At 37.1% G+C, this 20,318-nt stretch overlaps 1 protein-coding gene across 1 annotated transcript; it reads left to right on the plus strand.

Moving 5' to 3' along the window:
* Positions 1–353: 353 nt before the first annotated feature.
* On the plus strand, positions 354–20,081 carry Hacd1 (3-hydroxyacyl-CoA dehydratase 1). The gene is made up of 7 exons (XM_027928607.2): positions 354–670; positions 10,584–10,701; positions 10,875–10,893; positions 10,971–11,059; positions 14,147–14,268; positions 18,545–18,723; positions 19,905–20,081. The coding sequence occupies exons 1-7, from the start codon at positions 414–416 to the stop codon at positions 19,985–19,987; spliced, it is 867 nt and encodes a 288-aa protein (XP_027784408.1). The 5' UTR covers positions 354–413; the 3' UTR covers positions 19,988–20,081.
* The last annotated feature ends 237 nt before the right edge of the window (positions 20,082–20,318 follow it).

Raw genomic sequence — 20,318 nt, forward strand, 5'->3', positions numbered from 1 at the left:
AATGAAACGGGGCAAAGGGGTGCTTCTTCCCTAGAAGACAATGAATCTTTGGCGGGAAGACCCACTTTTGGACTCCAAGGCTAGAAACTGCTTTACAAGTAAGTTTGCAGCAAGGTGCACATCACCAGAGCGCAGGACGTCTGGGGAGTCTGTCTAGGAAGACGCTTCCCCAGCTAGCAAGCCGATATATTCTCCAAGGAAGCGCAAACCACAGCGCCTCCTGCGAAAAGTGACCAGGGGCTCGCCGACCAGAGGCCCCACTGCCCAGGCCCTGCGGACCGGCCCCCGGGCTGGCGCTCTCCCGAGAGGCGGGAGCGGGGACAGGGGCGGGGCGGCGGCGGCGGCCGGGGGCGCCCGCTCCTCCCCCTCGCGGACGGTCGGGCTGACGGCGCTGAGCCCCCTGCGCGCGGCACATGGGGCGCTTGACCGAGGCGGCGGCAGCGGGCAGCAGCGCTTCAGCGGCTTGCTCCGCCGGGTCCCCTCCCACTCCCCTGCCCCTCTTTTCCACGTCCCCCGAGAGCGCGGCCACCATGGCGTCCAGCGAGGAGGACGGCACCAACGGCGGTGCCTCCGAGGCCGGTGAGGAGAAGGAAGCCACGGGCAGGAGAAGGCGCCTCAGCTTCCTGGCCACCGCCTGGCTCACCTTCTACAACATCGCCATGACCGCAGGGTACGTGTGCCCCGAAGGTCCTTCACCACCCACAGGCCCTCCTCGCTCTGCTGCCCCCCGACCTGCCGGGAGCAGGGTGCGGGGTGCGGACCGGGAAGGCGCGGCTCCGGCAGCGAGCGGCTCGGGCGCACCGGGTGCGCGCGGACCCGGCTGCGGGCTGGCGGCGGCGGCGCGGGGGTGGGCGCGGCGCCGGGGTCGCGGGCGGTGGCCGTGGGGGAGGGGCGCGGGCGCCTGCCCCGCCGCCACCCGGGTTGAATGGAGCGGGGCGGGCGGGGGAGCCGGGCGCTGCTTGCTGGGCATTGCCTAATACGGTACATGGCGCGGCGCAGCGGCCGGGGCGCGGGCCGGAGGTTAAGTATAGACCGGGGCAGGAATTCGGGACCGACCCGCGGGGGAGGCGGCCGGGCCCGGTCGCCCGCTTTGCCACCGCCTTAGGCTGCCGTTGAAGGAACGCCCGGGTCCTGCCACTCAGGAGCCCCGAGCCGCCCGCACAGACTGCAGATCCGCTTTGAGGGCCGGTTCCTCAAAGCAGAGCGTGCGGTTCCTGGTGCTGCAGATCCCAGGGCAATTTTTCTTCACTGTTAATTTCGCCGTAACTCTTCATTAATTAATTAAATTCAAAGCATTGTATGTCTTAGAGCTTCTTATGTGGAATAGTTTTTTTAAACCCTGTCTTATCAGAGCACGACAGTTGTGTCCAGCATCTTTATGGCTCCACATTCCATTACTGATACCCTGTCCTTTTTATTTCTGGCTCGTCTTATGACTTACAAGTGAGATTTACACAATAACTGTTCACTCTTCAAAGAGCTGTATTGATGACTTCTGTGTCAACTTGTTCCCCAAACCTGGGAGAAAATGCTTTTCAGTTGCAAAATTACATCCCCTTTTGAAAAGTGATTTTTCCCAGTGTCACACAAAGTATTATTAACCTATATAAATGTGAGGAGAAGTTTACTATTTTAAACTTTCTCCAGGGCTTATAGAAAAAAAATGTGATTGATAAAGATTTAATAAACCTTTTAGTGTGGTATTATAAGCTTAGCCTATTTTACTGAATACCAAAAGTAGTATATGAATATATATTAATTGAGGAATTACTATGTGCCAATTACTGTGCTGGTTTTTCACATGTATTAACTTTTTAATTCTCCACATCCTGCAAGGGCACATGATACTACATTTTATAGGTTAGGAAACTGAGACTCAGGTCAAGATCACAAACAGCACCTAGAGTTGTCCTACGTCATCTTTGTGCTTTCCTAAGTTTTATAATCTTTTTAAAATATTTTTTTAGTTGTAGAAGGACATAATACCTTTATTGTTATTATTTTTTAATGTGGTGCTGAGGAACAGCCCAGTGCCTCACACTTGCTAGGCAAGTACCCTACCACTGAGCTACAACCCCAGTTTTATAATCTTGACAGGAGACAAAAATAATATATTCAAAGCAAATGGAGAACAATTTAGTGTTCATCATGTGATGCTGCCTTGAAATTCAGTTGGGACTGAAAGATTTCTCTCTGCTCTTGGATAATTTCATTAATTTAATAAACATCTTTAGAACACGTGCCTTGTGTTAATTCATTCACTGTCCCTTCCCTTTATGTCCACTCTCCACTTTGAAGGCCAGATTACCATTTCAGACACTGCATTTTAAAGCCTTCAGTGAGAAGAAATAAGGATAAAAACAAATAAATAAAAACCAGCCTTTAGTGACTTTACACCTCCTCTCTAAGGGATTTAGGCTGTCACTCAAGCCCAATTTCCCCTGCAGTCTTCTTACATTTGAAATCTCTATTGATCCTCAAAGCACCAAGCATTTTTGTGGTCTTTGCTATGTTTGCCCAGTTTCTTCTCTCTTTGCATGGTGCCCTCCTTATTTTGCCCATGACTTCTAACCAAGTCAGCCTATTTGTAGTTTTCTAAGTCTTCTGCCTCCCCTGGGGCAGAATTAAATGCCTTCTCCTTTGTGTTCTAATATTTCATTCCTGTCTTCCCTACCATCCCCTGCAAACCAGTGCTTAGTCTAAACTTACCTGTTCTCTGCCTAAGAAGGTCCCTTGGCTTTTTCATAAGGCAAGGGTAACCAAAGTGGAGTCATCCCTAAGAGACTTAGTGGAGACTTTCTACATGCATTGATATTTGAAGAATAGGATTTGCATACATACACAGAAGGTAAACATTTCAAGTTAGATGAATTCAGTTGCAAGCTTGGTACCTTGTCTTAAATCTGAGGATCATGTTGGGGATTAGTGGTAAATCGGATTGGAGAAGTGGTGGTGTCAATATTGGGGCAAAAATAAATCCATTTAATGAAGTAGTAGAGGATTAATGGAAGGTGGTTCTTTTTGTTCATTTAACACATTTCTCTTTCAGTGGAACTTTAGAGTGTTTATTCATTTTTTTGTAACAACATTGAAAACAAAATAGTATTTGAGAAATGTAACAAATATTTATATAAATGTAAAAAAGAACTTGTCTAATTCTATAAGCCTAGTGTAAACTTTTCGGTTTTTCCTTATCACCTTTCATATGAGTGTCTAATCTCCAAATTACAAATCTCCCTTCTAAGGGAAGCTTTACTTGGGCATCTTCATACAGATAGCAACCTACATGCTAATACTCCTGTCCCTTACCTGCTTTATGTTTCTCCATCCCATCTATGAGCCTGTAACTGTACCACATATTTTACTAATTTTTCATTGCTTATTATTGTCCCCATTAGAGTATAAACTTCAGGCAATACTCAGTAAATATTTATTGAATGAATGAATGTATACATATTTTAAGGCATTGTTGTTACAATAGCTGCTCTATTGTGTATACTCCTGTTTGCACTTAACAAGTGTTTCTATATAGTTTTTATAATTGCACCTTTTCACGGTTATATAAGTATGTAGCATTAATGTACAGTGACAGATTAAATCATGTCCCTAATGACATTTTGCTTCTATTTGTTTCCCTTTCCTACATTGGATTTCTTACCTTCAACATTGTTACTGCTGAATGCTTTGGATAAGTTTCTAGGAGTAGAAACCAAGCTCTGAAGGATTTTCATAGTACTTGCTCATAATAAGGTCTTGACTAGGCAGATGAGCAATTCTCATATTCATTCTTTCTCTCTTTCCTTAAAAAAATATTTTTGAGACCATATGTGTAAATGCATTGGCTTAGGTCAAGTAGGGGACATAAGATAAATATTCTAGGCCTGTCCTTGAAGTGCAACCCGGAGCATTTATATATAAACAATGATTGCAACAAAAGGACAGACTGAGATAAGTGTTTGACAGAGGTGTCAGAGGACAGACCTAGGGAGGGAGAATCAGAGAGAATCTTGTGAAGGAGATCATAGCATTTAAACTGAGCTTTGAAGGATAAGTAGGACTTAATTGGCATGAATGAGAAAACAACATGAATTAGGGTAGTGATGTGAAGTTGCTAGATATCCATTGAGGCAAAACCAAACAGGCCTGACATGTAGAATGGGAAGTACAGATGGACAAGTGCAGATGGGAAGTGCAAATGGCCCAAGCTAAGTAGCTTGGGCCACTGCTCAGGGCCTCAGATATTTTGCTGGTGTGTTTGGGTTTTAATCTGTCAGCAGTACTGGGCAGTGTCAATTAAAGGATTTTTTTCACTGCTTTGTTAATTGGGTTACCTTGGACAAGTTAACTTCTCTGATCCTTAGTTTTCTCATCTGTAAAATTGGAATGAAACAACTACTTTGTAAAATTGTTACAAAGAATAAAGAGAATAGAATTGAGGTCTTAGCAAGGTGCCTAATGCACGGGAACATAACATTTTAATGTTTAAAAATATTAATTCCTGACCCCCTTGTTTAAAATTGCACTTTTTGCAAAAAGAGAACTATTTAAAATATTTCTATAGTATACTTATTAAGTGTTACATAATACGTATGCCTTTTAGGTACCTTTTTATTGCTGGGGAGGATAGATTATGTGGATTTACCCCAATTTGTTTATCTATTCATCTGTTTGAGTTCTTTCCACTTTGGAGCAATCATAATTAAGGTTGTGAACATCCATGTACGAAGTCAGTATATGAACATATGCTTTTATTTTTCTTGGATGAATACCTGTAAGTGGAGTGACTGTGTCATGTAATAGTCCCAAGTTTAATTTCTTAAGCAACTGCAGAACTGTTTTCCGTGGGAGTTGCACCATTTTTACCTTCCTTTGGGCAATGAATAAGACTTGCAGTTGCTGTACATCCTTGCCAGCATTTGGTATGGCCTGTCATGGTGACTTTAGACATCTAGTAAGTATATTGTCTCCCTGTGGTTTTAGCTTTCATTTTCTTAGTGACTAATGATACTGCATATCTTTTCATGTGCTTACTTGCTATTTGTATGTCTTCTTGGGTATTAGTATCTGTTCACATATTTTGCCAGTTTTTTTCTTTAATGCATTGTTTGGTTTCCTCAGCTGATTTTTGAGATTTCTTCATATAGTCTAGACTTAGGTCCTTGCCAGACAGGTGATTTGCAAGTATTTTCTCTGAGTTGTGACTTGACTTTCATTTACTTAGCTGTGCTTCTCAAAGAGCAAATGGTCTAAATCATAATTGAGTCCAGCTTATCAGATTTTTTTTTTTTTCTAAACCTTTGGGCTGAACTTTTTATTGGCATGAGTGCCTGTGTGCTCTCAGTGGAAACATTCATATGTTGGCTGCAAAAGAAAGTACAGATTTAGTGTACTAAAGGCAGTTTAGGGATGTTAATGAACAATGTATGAAAGTAAAGATGTGTGAAAGTGAAGACCATTTTTCATACATTCCTCCAAAGGATTGCTTTAAAGGAGAAATATAGAAGATATGACAAATTAGAATATCATATTTCAAAAACTGTTGAAATGATGGATCTAGGTAATGCACATCAATAACTGCTACCATCACAAGAAAAAAGAGGAACATTAAGAAATTATGTGCTCCTTATAGAAGTATCAAAACAACCTTTGAAAGCCTTGCCAGAGGATCAAACATGAATCTGATCAAGGTAACTACCTACCAATTTACAGGAAATACAGGGACAGAACATAATAAAATGACACGTGGGTATCCAATTAGCAAAATCCAGACTGCGAGTAACTTTTCAGGAACAACCACCCAGTGTTTCACAGATAAACTGCAAAAGAGATAGAGGGAAGGCAAGATGTAGGGGGGAAACCTATTGAGGGAGTCATGAGAGACTTACCAATAATTACAGTATATGAATCCTATTTCAGTCATGATTTTAAAAGATTATGAAACAATCAAAATTATAGCTTGTCTTAATATTGTATGACATTGATTTTTTTAACATCGGATATAGTGGTATTATAGCTTTGCCTATTAAAATAATCATATCACTGCTGGGCATGGGTGGCACACGCGTATAACCCCAGTGGTCAGGAGGCTGAGGCAGAAGGATTACAAGTTCAAATCCAGCCTCAGCAATTTAGCAAGGCCCTATGCAACTTATTGAGAACTTATCTCAATAAAATATAAAAAAGGCTGGGAATGTGGCTCAGTGGTTAAATACCCCTGGATTCAAAACATGTTACCTCCCCCAAAATCATTTTAGAGATACATAATGAAACATTTATAAATCATTGGATATTGGATATCTGATTCAAAATAATCAGGGAAGAGAAAGAAGTAGAGATTTGGATGAAACAGGATTTTCCATAGGATATTAACTGTTGAAGCTGCATCATGGGCACATGAAGGGGTTTATTGTACCATTCTCTACCTTTCCCTATATGTTTGAAACTGCTTACAGAATGTTGGATTTTTTTTTTAAAGGAGATATAAGTATAGGTAACTAAGTTTTTCAGGGAACAGGTGGTCAGTCTCCAAGAAATCTCAAAAGAAAAAGAAGCCCTGGAAGATAGCTGGAAGAAAGAGGTGCCCCTTCAATAGGCTCCTGAGGGTCATTGTAGCCATAGTGGCTTGAGAAGGAGGCCTCTGTGTTGTGTAAGTTATGCCACATTTTTCTTGTGATAGCACTATTCTGTTATCTTCACTTACTAATATAATAGTTCCCCCAAACAAAAACTATGTCCTATATATCTCTAGTTCCCTAGCATCTAGCTCAGTGCCAGCTTAGCAAGAAATGTTGAATCTGAAAGATGAATGAATAAATAAATGAATTTAGCAAGGAAGAAATCTTTATATTGAACTTATTTGTTTTTTGCCAAAGAGATTCTGTTTTACCAAGGGCTGATTGATTGCCTCTATTTGGGTTCAGGTAATCAATAGCTGTGACATATTTACAAACAAAACAGAACAGAACATCCCCAAAAATGATTTATAGTGTCAGAAATTGTAGTTATTTTTCAATTTTTTTGTTTTATTAAATGACTGAACTGATGGATGAAGGACGTCCAAAGTTAGTTAAATGTAGGCTCCTTAGAAACACTTTGTCATTTCTTTTGATGGGGGCATTTAGGATATGAGTTCTAATTAGTTTAGAGTAGATCGTGGCCTTATTTACTGAAAAAGAGAGAAGCAGTTAGAATAGATGGTTCAGTGACTCTTTTGAACCCTAGAGTATATTCATTTATTTTGAACAATGTAGCGATTGCTATACTTATTGGTAGAATACTGCCACCTATGGAACAACAGTAAAACTTTTCATTAGAATCCATGGGTTGTTTTTTTTTTTTTTGCATAATGCTATTAAAAATTTGGAAAACTTGCCATTTAAATTTATTCTTCAGTGAATTCTTTCACTTACCATAATTCTTATGCTAAGTGAAGCAGTTGTATAGTGGAAAAATTATATCTCAGATTAATTTTTAATTAATAGTTATGGCTCAGATTTATATTTTATAGACATCTGAGTTGAGTTTGCCTAAACAAAGACAAAGGTATGGGAAAATGTTTAAGTTTATTAAGCTCATTGAGCTTTTTGTTTTCTTATCAGAAGCATAGGGACTTGGGATTGTGGTTAATGAACTCCTAACATTTTAAGCCTGAAAGGTACCTAAAACATCCAGGTTAGCATTCTATGATTAGCCCATCATTGAATTTGATGTTGATATTCACACGAGAAGAATCTAAGAGTGGAATTCAGTGAAGCAGTTGTATAGTGGAAAAAGAATAAAACTGGCGGTTTGGAAACCTCAGAGGTTCTAGTGAAGCCTTGTTGGTGAACTTAATCTAAGGCTTAGGGTCAGTAACTTAAATGTCTCTGGATGATGATTATCTCATCAGAAAGAGCGGTTTTCAAACTCTTTTGGAAAGCAGACTACTATGAGTTAAAATATTTGAGCCTAGACTCCCCCCATATGATTTTCATGATGTATCAGTAGTATGAATTTAAGTATGAATTACTATGATCAGCTTCTATCTAAGGGTATAGAATCAGATCAGTGCAACATAGTGTTTAGAAGCAGAGCCTCTGATGGTTTTAGCCTCTGGTGGTTTTAGGTCCAAGCAAACTGATTGTGTGTCCTCAGCAGTAAAATAGGATAATACCTGATAGGGTTATTATAAAATTAAGTGTGAATATGTAACAGTGTCTAGAACATAGAAAGCAATCTAAGATATGCTTATTATTATTGTTGTTATCAATATTTCTGCATTTCAGATGTCTGATCATTTCATTTACTTCCTATTGTATCTGATAAGAAAGTCATTGCTCTTACTTGGGTATATGCTAAGGAGGAATTCTAGGAGTGGGAGTGTCATCCCGCCGTGTTCTTACTGTTCTGTTGAGTTGTGTCTTCACTCCATTCAACCACTGATTTCTTTGCAGGAGACTTTTAAAGCTGTCTGTCCATGGCATGAGGGTTGTTTAGTTAAAAACTTAAAACTGTATAATTTCATAATTTGTAAAACCACTCAACTGGATGCTTTGAAGACTGATCTACCAGACTGGGCTAACTCCTCATTTCCATGGGTGTGTTATTCAGACTTTTGAAACAGGGAAAATGAGGCAACTTTTTTCAGTTTCAGCATGCTTTAGTGTTTGTAAGGGAAACTCTGAAAAAATTACTTCTCATTGGTTACTCAAGAGTGAGAAGCAGTATGAGAAAGCTAATGGCCAGAGTGTGGCGTATATTTTAAGTACAATTAATTCATGGAACAGAATCTGTATTTAATATATGAAGGTAAGCTGAAAAGTGAGGGTTAATGTATTTTGGGGGGTTTCTTAAATTAAAGTTTTGAAGGTAGACCATGTCTGATTTTCTGTCTATCCTTTCTGTGGTATAGCATCTATTTTTATTCTGTGAAAATTATGTAAATAGTAATTGATGATTCTTATTCAAGATTTCTACTTATACCCGTATATATTACATAGTTGCATAAAATATGTATTTATACACACAAGTGCAGCTTTTGACAGATTTTTACCTCATGACACCTTCACATAATTTTATTAACTTCTAAATGATAGTGTCATTTTTGGTACATAAAACTATTTTCTGAGTCCAGAAATAAACTGGACAGTGTCTTCTCTGGTTGGTCTCATGTGTTCTCTTCCTGCCCTTGCAGAATCAATATAATAATGCCTTTTCTGCTTTTGTATTGATTGAAGAAGAAATAAAATTGATTAATAAATATATGAAAAAGTGTTCATCATCTCTAGCAATTAGAGAAATGCAAATCAAAACTACTTTTAAAAAAAAAAAAATATATATATATATATATATATATATATATATATATATATATTTGTTGTTGTTGTTGTTGACACAGTGCCTTTATTTTATTTATATATGGTGCTGAGGATCGAACCCAGGGCCTCACACGTGTTAGACGAGCACTCTTCCACTGAGCCCCAGCCCCAGCCCCTCAAAACTACTTTAAGATTTCATCTCACGCCAGTCATAATGGCAGCTATCAGCAATATAAGCACAATAAGTGTTGGTGAGGTTGTGGGGGGAAAAGGCACACTCGTACATTGCTGGTAGAACTGCAAATTGGTGCAACCACTCTGGAAAGCAGTATGGAGATTCCTTATAAAACTTAGAATGGAACCACCATTTGACCCAGCTATCCCACTTTTTTGTCCATACCCAAAGGACTTAAAAACAGCATACTACAGAGATCCAGCCACATCAATATTTATAGTAGCTCAACTTACAATAGCTAAACTATGGAACCAACTTAGGTGTCCTTTGGTAGCTGAATGGGTAAAGAAAATGTGGTGTAGATACACATGGAATATTATTCAGCCTTAAAGAAGAATGAAATGATGGCATTTGCCAGTGAATGGATGGAGCTGGAGACTATCATGCTAAGCAAAATAAGCCAATCCCAAAAAACCAAAAGCTGAATGTTTTCTCTGATATGGAGATACTAATTCACAATAAGCATGGGGCGTGGGGCTAGAGAAGAATAGAGTTACTTTGAATTAGGCAGAGAGGAATGAAGGGAGGGGCGGGGGTATGGAGGTAGAAAGGATAACAGAATGAATTGGACATTAATACTCTATGTGCATAGATGATTATGTGACCAGTGTGATTCTACATCATGTGCAACCAGAAGAAAGTTATGCTCCATTTATGTATGATATGTCAAAGTGCATTCTTCTGTCATGTATAATTAGAACAAATAAAAAAATTGTGGTAAAATATGCATAACATTTACCATCTTACCTTTTTAAAATGTGCATCTCAGTGGCATTAAGTATATTCACATTGTTATGCAGCCATTAACATTGTCTGTGCCCCTAGCTTATTTTACTTGTTTCTTTGTAGTTCATCCACATCATGGCATTTGTCAGAGTTTCCTTCCTTTTTAAGGCTGAATAATATTCCATTGTGTGGATAGACCATGGCTTATCCATTCAGTCATTGATGGACATTTGGGTTGCTTCTGCTTTATAACTGTTGTGGATAATGCTGCCCGAACATGCAGTGGTATGAATTTAATAGAACTTTATAAAATACTTTTTTTCTAGGTGGTTGGTTCTGGCTATTGCCATGGTACGTTTTTATATGGAAAAAGGAACACACAGAGGTTTATATAAAAGTATTCAGAAGACACTTAAATTTTTCCAGACATTTGCCTTGCTTGAGGTAAGTTTTCTATCGTGCTATTTCTCTATGTTGCAGTATTTTTTGAAAATATTTTTGTTGATCAGTGTCAATCTTATTTTGCTACTTACCACCTACAGATTGGTTTAATACCAGTGTTGAAGGGGAGTTATTTTATATAATTGACTTTTGATTTTTTTTTTATTTGCTTACAGATAGTCCACTGTTTAATTGGTGAGTTTTTGCTCTGATTTTATCTTTTCATTATGATTTGCCTTTAGGGCAATAGTTGACTTGTTTTTCTCTTCAAGGAATTGTGCCTACTTCTGTGCTTGTGACTGGGGTCCAAGTGAGTTCAAGAATCTTTATGGTGTGGCTTATTACTCACAGTATAAAACCGGTAAGTAATATAAACATGCTGTGTTCTTGAGCCTGCAGTGAAGCTTTGCATTTATTGATGTCTAAAATATTAACATTTGCATATTTCAGAAAGCAGAATATTTAGGCAAAAAAGAATTGGATTTAAATTTAAGTATCATTCTATGTTGATTTCGTGCTGTGATAGACTGACTTTGAAAAATAAACAACCAAATTATTGACATTTTTACCCACAATATACTCTTCTCTGATGTTTATAGTGGTTTTTAAAATTAACATTCATCTTCTGTCAGATACCTAAGTGAAAATTTTCTGCTGAAGTTTTTTTTTCTATTAAAGTGATTCTCTTTGATTCTATAATTGAAGTTGTCAGTATAAACAGTTTATTTTTCCTCATTTAGCATTAGTATTCTTGCACATTCAAAAAGTAAATGTAGTGGGTCTGAACAAATGGAAAAGACTAAATTAAAAGTGAGTTTTTTTTTTAAAATAATCAAAGGGTACAAAATCTCAGTTAAGCAAGAGGAATAAGTTCAAGAGATCTGTTGCACAACATGGGAAATGGCGTTAATTAAAAGGTATTTCTAACAGTAGGTTTTCAGTGTTCTCACCACAAATAAATGCCAAATCTAGGAAGGAGTACACTTGTTAATTAGCTTGCTTTAGCCATTCCATAACGTCTATGTATTTTAAAACACCATGTTTTACAGTGTAAATATATGCAATTTAAAAAATATATATATTTTTAGTTGTAGAGGGACACAGTATCTTTTTACTTTTGTTTATTTTTATGTGGTGCTAAGGATCAAACCCAGTACCTCACACGTACTAGGCTAGCGCTCTACCCCTGAACTACAGCCCCAGCCCAAATACGTGCCATTTTAATTTGTCAATTAAAGCATAATCTTTAAAAAAGGTAGGGTCAAAACACTTAGGGAAAATATTATTTATGGAGGCATGAAAAGAGACAGACTTAATTACTGAATCTAATTAATGGCTTAAGTCTTTTTAGACAAAACAAATACCAGGCCGATGCTGTCAAGACACTGGGCTTTTTAAACCTACTACGGTAACATTTCCCTGCTCGACCCCTCTGACCTTCTTGACAGCCCTGGTAGCCTACTGTCTACTTGAGGACAGATCTCTGGCCTCCTTTCCATTCTGCAGATGCCTTTCTTGTCTCCTCTGTGCTTTGGGACTGGCACCTAACCTCCTCTCCATTTCCTCTTAGCCTCGCTGGCCGCCTGTCTGCTTGGGGACAGATCTCTGACCTTACGCCCTTTTACTACTCCACACTGTTGTCCCTCTTGACTGGTGTGTTTCACTCCACTTTCTGGATCTACCCAGTCCCTAACCACCGTACCCATAGCTGTGAGCACATGCTGCAGGGAGAGGCAGCCTCTTCATTGATTCTGGTTGCTTCCCAACTTAAAAGCAGGAATACAACATTATCAGAATAAAAGACAGCCCAGACTGTCTCTTCCAGGCCACAGAGGATCTGAAGAAGGAGGGAGAAGAAAGACAAAGATAGGAAAGCCAATATGCACTAGAGAGAGAAGAAATTAAAGTAACACTGCTATGGAGTGGCAAGTTCCAAAGAGGGGGAAAAAAAAAAAGGATCTTTCCTTTTATCCAGAGAATCTGTCCCTTAGTATTACTTTTTCTTTTTGTTCCATAATAGTTTTCCATTGGCACCTATCAGCCATTTCTTAATTAATTCAACATTTATTGAACACATTTGGTATACTTAGCAGAGTTCTAATTTCTGCATTTACAAAAATAAATAAGGTAATACAAGCTGTCAAGGTACTGGCTATTGGGAAGTGGGGCGGGGGGCGGCAGCAGTTCAACAAGCATTGAATCATGGAACAGATACTAACTGCAGCTGTTCAATGCCTGACACTGTGGGATATGGCTGTTATAACACAAATATGATTCCCATCTCAGGGAGCCCAAAATTAAGAGAGAAGATAAGTAAGTGGTAACACAAATGCTTATTTAATTATATTAGTGTTAAGTGCTTTAAAACGAGAGCCCAGTTTGCATTGCAATAACCTAGGGACCAAGTCCTTTCTAGGGAGTGATAAAGTGAAAAAGTGATATGTAAGTTGAACACAGACAGATATACAAGAATTAGCCAGAAGAAATTTTAATACAGATTGGCACGTGTTGTGTTATATACAAATACAAACAAAATACTGTGAGCACAAGGAAGGTGAGCAAGTAACTGCTCAAGTGCGAGGAGAGACTTAGGAAAGTTTTCCAGAGGGTATAATCTTTTAGCTGATGAGGAAAGATTTTCTATGGGAAACAATAAGGATTAACATTCTAATCAGATGGAATAATGTGTAAGGACCCAAATGTTCAGAGTATATATTCTGGAAATAACACAAAGTTTAGTGTTACCACAATGAGAAGCAGGTGGGAGGATTGCATGGTTGTAGATGAAGCTGGACAGGTTTCTGAGCTCAGATTGTATGGAACCCCAGATATCATGCTCAAGGCTATAGGATTTATCCCTTTACCCCATTTAGCAACAGGGGAGCAGTGAAGCTTTTAAATCATTAAGATTTAGCTGATTTTGTTTGTTTGTTTGCTTTGTTTTGTTTTTAAGAGAAAATTTTCTTCCATGAGGAAAATAGAGGATAAACTGTTTAGGAGATGGTCACAGTAGTCTGGATAAGAAATGATAAGGTGCTGAATTAAAATAGTCGTAATCAGGACCAAGACCGGGGGGCAGATTACAGAGTTCGTATCATAGTAGAATATGTGTGATGTGTGACTGGATGACTAATAGAATGTTGGAGAGTCCGATTGTTGCCATTCTGCTTTCAAGGAGATGATGGTTGGAGTTACTGGCTGGAGTGAAGGATGAGGGAGAAAAATCAGTAAATAGTTGACCATTCCTGTGAGTAGGATGTACTTAACTTCCATGTTAGTAGCTAATTATACAGTGGTAACTGCCTTAAGTTTTCTGTGTTGCATTTGCCTTCCCCACCCAGTCCATTTTAATAAAAAAACAATAAATAATCAAAATAATTAAGATGTATCTCTCTTTGACAAGTAAGTTCAGGGTTGAACGACACTGGATTTCTCTGTACTTCTGCAGATCCAGAATGAGGAGAGTGTGGTGCTTTTTCTGGTGTCGTGGACGGTGACTGAGATCACTCGCTATTCCTTCTACACATTCAGTCTTCTCGACCACTTGCCATACTTCATTAAATGGGCCAGGTGGCGATGTCTTGCAGTTTAGCTTTTTACCATCCTGTGCATGCTTTTTGTGTGCTGAGCTAACACCCGAGAATTAAAATTTGTGTTGCAGCTCACGATGCCAGAATGCGGTTGTTCTGGTTATTAGCAGTGTTATAACTTGTATTCTAGAAGCTTAATTTAATGATCAGAGGTGAATCATGTTAATATGCATTTTGTGTGAAATTGAAACAAGATAAATCCTTAAGTAATCTCAGAACCAGTCATTTATTTTTCTTTGAAAGTATGATATGTACTTTTGGAATTACATTAAAGCTGTACTAAATATGTGGTATTTTATCTGATTGATTTAAATCATTTTAATATTCAGTCTGACATCCACAACTTTTAACTTCTTATATAACAGTACCTGTTTTTTCTTTTGTTCTAAATAGTAGAGACAGACATTTTCTTGAAATTGTATTAGGAATGTGAACCAAAGTTATATTTTAGAGGTTCCAAATATGTCTATCCTAAACTAATAGTTCTAAAAACAAAGATATAGCCAATTATCTTTAAAAATATAATTTTTAAGATATTATCTTAAAAAGATAATATCTTTTTTTTTGGCTACTTGGGGATTGAACCCAGGATTGCTCTGCCACTGAGCCACATCCCCATTCCTTTTTATATTTGAATCGGAGTCTCATTAGGTTACTAAGACTGGCCTCAAAACTTGTGATACTCCTTCCTTAGCCTCCCCAGTCACTGGGATTACAGGTGTGTACCACCACACCCAGCTCCTGTTCTTTTTGAATTCTTTGGACAACTAATATTTTACAAAGATATTTAGAAACAAAACTGCTCTTTGGAGACCAAATCACAAACCAGTATAGATTTGTCCATTCCATTCTCTTTGTTGTGTTTATAGTAGTAATAACATAATAACAGCTGGTGTATGCTGGCTGCACACCTGATGCGCAGCTATGAACCAGACACAACCAGAGGTATCGTCTCATGAAGAAGACAAAAAGTTACAAAACTAATAGGTTCATGATAAGTCAGGAGGTGGTAAGTGCAAGATGTACTCCCATCTCTGAGTATGACAGTAGTAGTTAACTGATGCCTTATGTAGAATAATTAGATCTATAGTAGTGATTTATTATAGTAGTAAATAAAAGTAATGTTTTCAATGTAAAAAGCTCAGAAGTATATAGAATAAACATGATCAGTTCCTGCCCAGCCCACAGGCTTCCTTTAGAAGGGAAAACCAGAATTACACAGACTTTTTTAGAAAAAAAAATATAAAAACACAGGTGTGAATTTTCAAAACATAAGTAGGGTGATACTATACTTGGTTTTTGTTTATATCTTGGAGCTCTCTCTTTTTTTTTTTAATCAGTACAGGTAAATTTTGATCTCTTTCTTTAATATTCTAATGAACCAATTCTCATTCTAAGTGAACCAGTTCTCTATGGTTGGAATTTAGATTGTTTCCAGTCTTCTGATAGTATAAGTAATGCTTTGACATCCTATATCCAATGCTATATTTCTGTTATTTTTTTTAAAAAACTCTGATATTTGTTAGTTTCAGATCCTCATAAGAGCCTAACACTTTTTCTTAATTGATTACCTTTTTTTATAGCTCATGTATTATACATGTTCAAATATAATAAATTAGAATATATAAATTTAAAAAAGGAAATAGCTTTAAAATCCATCTATACAAGAATGACCACTGATCTGATCAAGGATTATGTTCTGTTATATTGTCTCTCAGACTTTTAAAAACATTCTTTTTTAGACATTTGTGATTTACCACTTTACATATAATAAAATTCTTTAAGATTATATTTTTAGTTTAAATATATTGTCTGTCACAAGAAGGTTGCTCTACCGTTTATAGATGTCTGGTTGATTTTATCAGTGTCCTACATAAATATATATCCACTTTTAATGATTGAACCTTTTACAGGGTTGGCAGTTTTGAATGTAGTTGGATTTAGAATGCATATCAATATCATTTTGCATGATAGTCTTTGGGACCTCTGGTGTCTTTAAAAATATTAACTCATGGCATAGACTCTTTTAATTGGCTATATTTACAAAATTTGTTTGAAGAAGGTAACAATGAACCTTATGCATTTTCCTCAGGTCATGCACATTAGTCTTTGATGGTTTGTCTCTGTGCCTTTTGCAATGCATTTGCATGTCTTGCTTTTCTAGAAAAGCACAAAACTGCCATTGTGTGCCTAAGTTTTCTATTTAGAAAAGATTTGTCAATTGCCTTAATGTTAAAAAAGATGCAATGTAAAATCTTTCAACTTTGAAATGCATGTGCTATCATAATCCTTGTCATTTAATCACAATCATAATTACATTTCCTGTCCAAAAAAATCTTAAAAATCTCCACTGTCTGATTATATTTCAACCTCTTTCAGTAATCTAAAATAATAATAGTTTTTAAATTCAAATGTGGAAGCTATTGTTCTCAAATAAAACTTCACTTTAAAAATTGCTTCCTATTTGGCCTACAGACATAATTTAAATGTATTTTGATTCTGCTTATGTGTTGAGGGTGTTCTTGGAAAACTTCACAGAATAGATAATTGTACAGTGGGTTATGTTTTCAAATTCCCTTCCATTTTAATTTCAAAAGTGCATTCCCTCTAAACTATTTGAGGTGACAGTTGGGAATCTTCAAGGAAGTGTTAGATCTTTCTGAATGTGGATAGTTAAATCTCCTGTAAGTCTACCCTCAGAACTTAGTGACATGTAATTTTTTTTTAAAGTACAAGTAGAGTCAGATAAGTTGTATTAGACATTTTCACTGTCTTTAAGGCTTTAAAGAAATTTACTCTAGGAGTGATAATTTTTTTTTCTATTAAAAAACAGTGTTACCCAAAAAGTCATTTGAGAGCCACATAAAATAAAAAACAATCAGTTTGGGTTTTTTTTTTTCCTTGTGAAAAGAATATAAAATTTTCAGTTACATAATTTTGTTAACTTGAGATAGGAAAAGATTGATTTAAATATGGCACAGATAACTATACAAGACTGGTAAGAAAGCAGGGTTAAAACCAAGGAGAGAATAAATGGGTAGAGGAAAGGGAATCTTTTTTTCTTTCACCATTAATTCATTTTGGCAAATAATTGTGTTGTTCTTTCGAGCATCACTTATCCTCATAGATTTGTGGTCCAGAGGAATCGGGTGATTTTTAAGTTGTCTCCAAGCTGCTTCAACCATCAAATTTAACTTCTATAAATGTTTCCAAATGCCAGCAGTGATTAAATAAGACACAGATTGACTTGATTTCTTTTTCCATCAACATTTTGACCTTACTTTTCGATGGTAACTGCTGTATAATGAATGACTTGGAGAAAAGTAATTTTCTTTAGTGAGGAAGTGTCATTGTTTTGGAACCCCTAGGCTCTTCCTGTGTGAGACCAGGAGAAAACTGGGTGTTCCCCTCATAAACAAGGCCTGGCCCTCTCTGGGCTAGAGACCTTGCCAGGGGCCAGATGAACTAGTGGTGATTTTGGAGTTTGAATAGAAATTTCCAGCTCTATTTTTAAGCAAAAGAACTGTATATTTCTTTGAATACATAGTAATTTGTCTTCTTTTATTCTGAGAGCAGTTTGAGACAACACACTCCTTAGTAGTTAACTGATGCCTTATGTAGAATTGTTAGTTCTATAGTAGTGATTAGTTTTAAAAATACCTTTTAAGGATAACTGCTGTGGACATTCTAAGGTTTAGATACACTAGGATCAAAACCAGCGTTTTTAACCACTGAACATTTGATCACTAAATAAACAGCCCAGCCATAGGGGGCAAAAAAGCAGTCCCTTATGATCCCATGCACCAAAGAACACACCTTTACAATAATTAAAAGACTGCGATAAGAAACAAGTAGTGAGCCACAGGGGAGCACACCTATCGTCCTAACTACCCGGGTGGCAGAGGCCAGCTGAGCCATTTAAGCACAGGAGTTTGAGACCAAGCAGGGCAACATAGCATGACCCTGTCTCAAAAAACCCAAAACTTTAAATGTATAAAACTATTTCAATACAGTGAAGTAAGTTCGCTTCTTATTTTACTAAGAAGATCTAGCCATTTAGAATGAAAACTGCCATTAGAAAAAAAAGGAGGGATAGTTAATGAGTAAATGATTAAAGCAAAAAAATGGACCTACTTATGTGAGGTTATTGTAGGAGAGTCTCAATGTTTAAATGCATTCATTTTGAAAGTCTCATGTTATAAAATCCAAAGTGATTCCAGGAAAATAATTCTCTGAGGTTTTTTTCCTTTCTCCAGGTATAATTTTTTTATCATCTTATACCCTGTTGGAGTTGCTGGTGAACTTCTTACAATATATGCTGCCCTGCCGTATGTGAAGAAAACAGGAATGTTTTCAATAAGACTTCCTAACAAATACAATGTCTCTTTTGACTACTATTATTTTCTTCTCATAACCATGGCCTCATATATACCATGTAAGTATATATTTATTAGTACTTGTGTTTAACACATGCTATGCAGAATTTTAGAAAGGTGTCATAATAACCTAATGACTGCTCAAAATACATTAAAATTGCTCAGTACCATGTTTGTTTATAACTTAGAATAATTGAAGGGGGAATGACTTTTTAACTGGCTATGAGGAAAAAGGTAAGTAAATTAATACACAGTAATTGCTTTTTCAGAATCAGTTAAAAATAGATGTGCTTTGTACAATAAATTTTTCTAAAGAAAAAGAAAAACATTTGAAAAGTATGCTGTATGTAAACATTTGGAATTTAAAATCATTTGTATCTGTTCATTAAGCATACTTGGAAAAATCATCTAGGAGTACTTTTTAGTCTGATTTGTGTTGCTCTGTGTACTAGAAAACAGTAAATATTTCTTTAAATATTTTCAATAATTCAGCCTCTTCACTAAGCCTCTCATTATGTTTCAGTAGTTGAAATAAATTGGTAAGACTTTAAACATTTATTTAAATACTAATAAGATCTATTTTTAGATCAGATTTTGCTAGTCACTAGCAGTAAATAGAAGAGAAAAGGCAAGGTTGTTATGTACCTTTTCTCAGTGAAATGATAGACTGATGTAAGTGCGGGAAGAGAGGAAATGAAAGTCCATAGAATATCACCTAAAGGGGTGTGCATAAAACTTAGACAATACCTTGAGGTCTCTCTCCACCTTTGAAGTTTTTCCAAAATCAGAAGGTACTTGAGTGTTGTCTTCTAGCATTTCACCTAACTCTGTATCCGATTTTTCCATGCAAGCCAGTTCAGGAGGGCTCAGGAAGGTGTTCCTGCACTGTCACCCCCTTGCTTTCCCCAGTACCCAGTTAATGGTAACATGGCTTGAGCAGCAGCAGAGCCTGCATGACTTTTCAAAGTGTTACTGAATTCTAAATTCAGACTTGTTCCTCCTGATCATTAGGAAGGGGTATTTCTCAAGGTGTTTAAGTTTTCTAAACACAGAACAAACAAAAACATTCTCAAAAGTTTATTGCATTAAAATGTTTGGATCTAGAGCTTCATAATATGTTTGGGGGTTAGCAATAATATACACTGTGCTTTATTCCAAACACTGCCACATTTAACAGGTTTCAGGCATAAACAATTTAAAGCAATAGCTTATCTTTCTTTGTTTTCTTTTTTCAATTAAGTGTTTCCACAACTCTATTTTCATATGTTACGTCAAAGAAGAAAGGTGCTTCATGGAGAGGTGATTGTAGAAAAGGATGATTAAATGATCCCTACAAACAAGGTGCTTTTTCCAGAATAACCAGGATTACTTGAGTCCAAGTTTTAATAACAAGAATAAAGAACTTCATGAAATATCATGGAATGTATTATTGTTTCTTAAAATATATCTGAGACTAATGGTGTTTGCCAATATTTGTCTTCATATTGTGCCAAGTCCATTTTTTAGAAGAACTGTATAGTTATTATGAGTTCCTGGGTAGATGTTGATCATTTAGAAAATAACTGGGTGTATTACCTGGGGGCAGGGATCTTTTTATTTTACTAATTTTTTTTTGCAACTTATGCTCAATGCTTTTAAAATCAATCTCTACAAA

The sequence above is a fragment of the Marmota flaviventris genome, chromosome 12 (genome assembly GCF_047511675.1).
Source record: "Marmota flaviventris isolate mMarFla1 chromosome 12, mMarFla1.hap1, whole genome shotgun sequence".
Taxonomy (NCBI): Eukaryota; Metazoa; Chordata; class Mammalia; order Rodentia; family Sciuridae; genus Marmota; species Marmota flaviventris.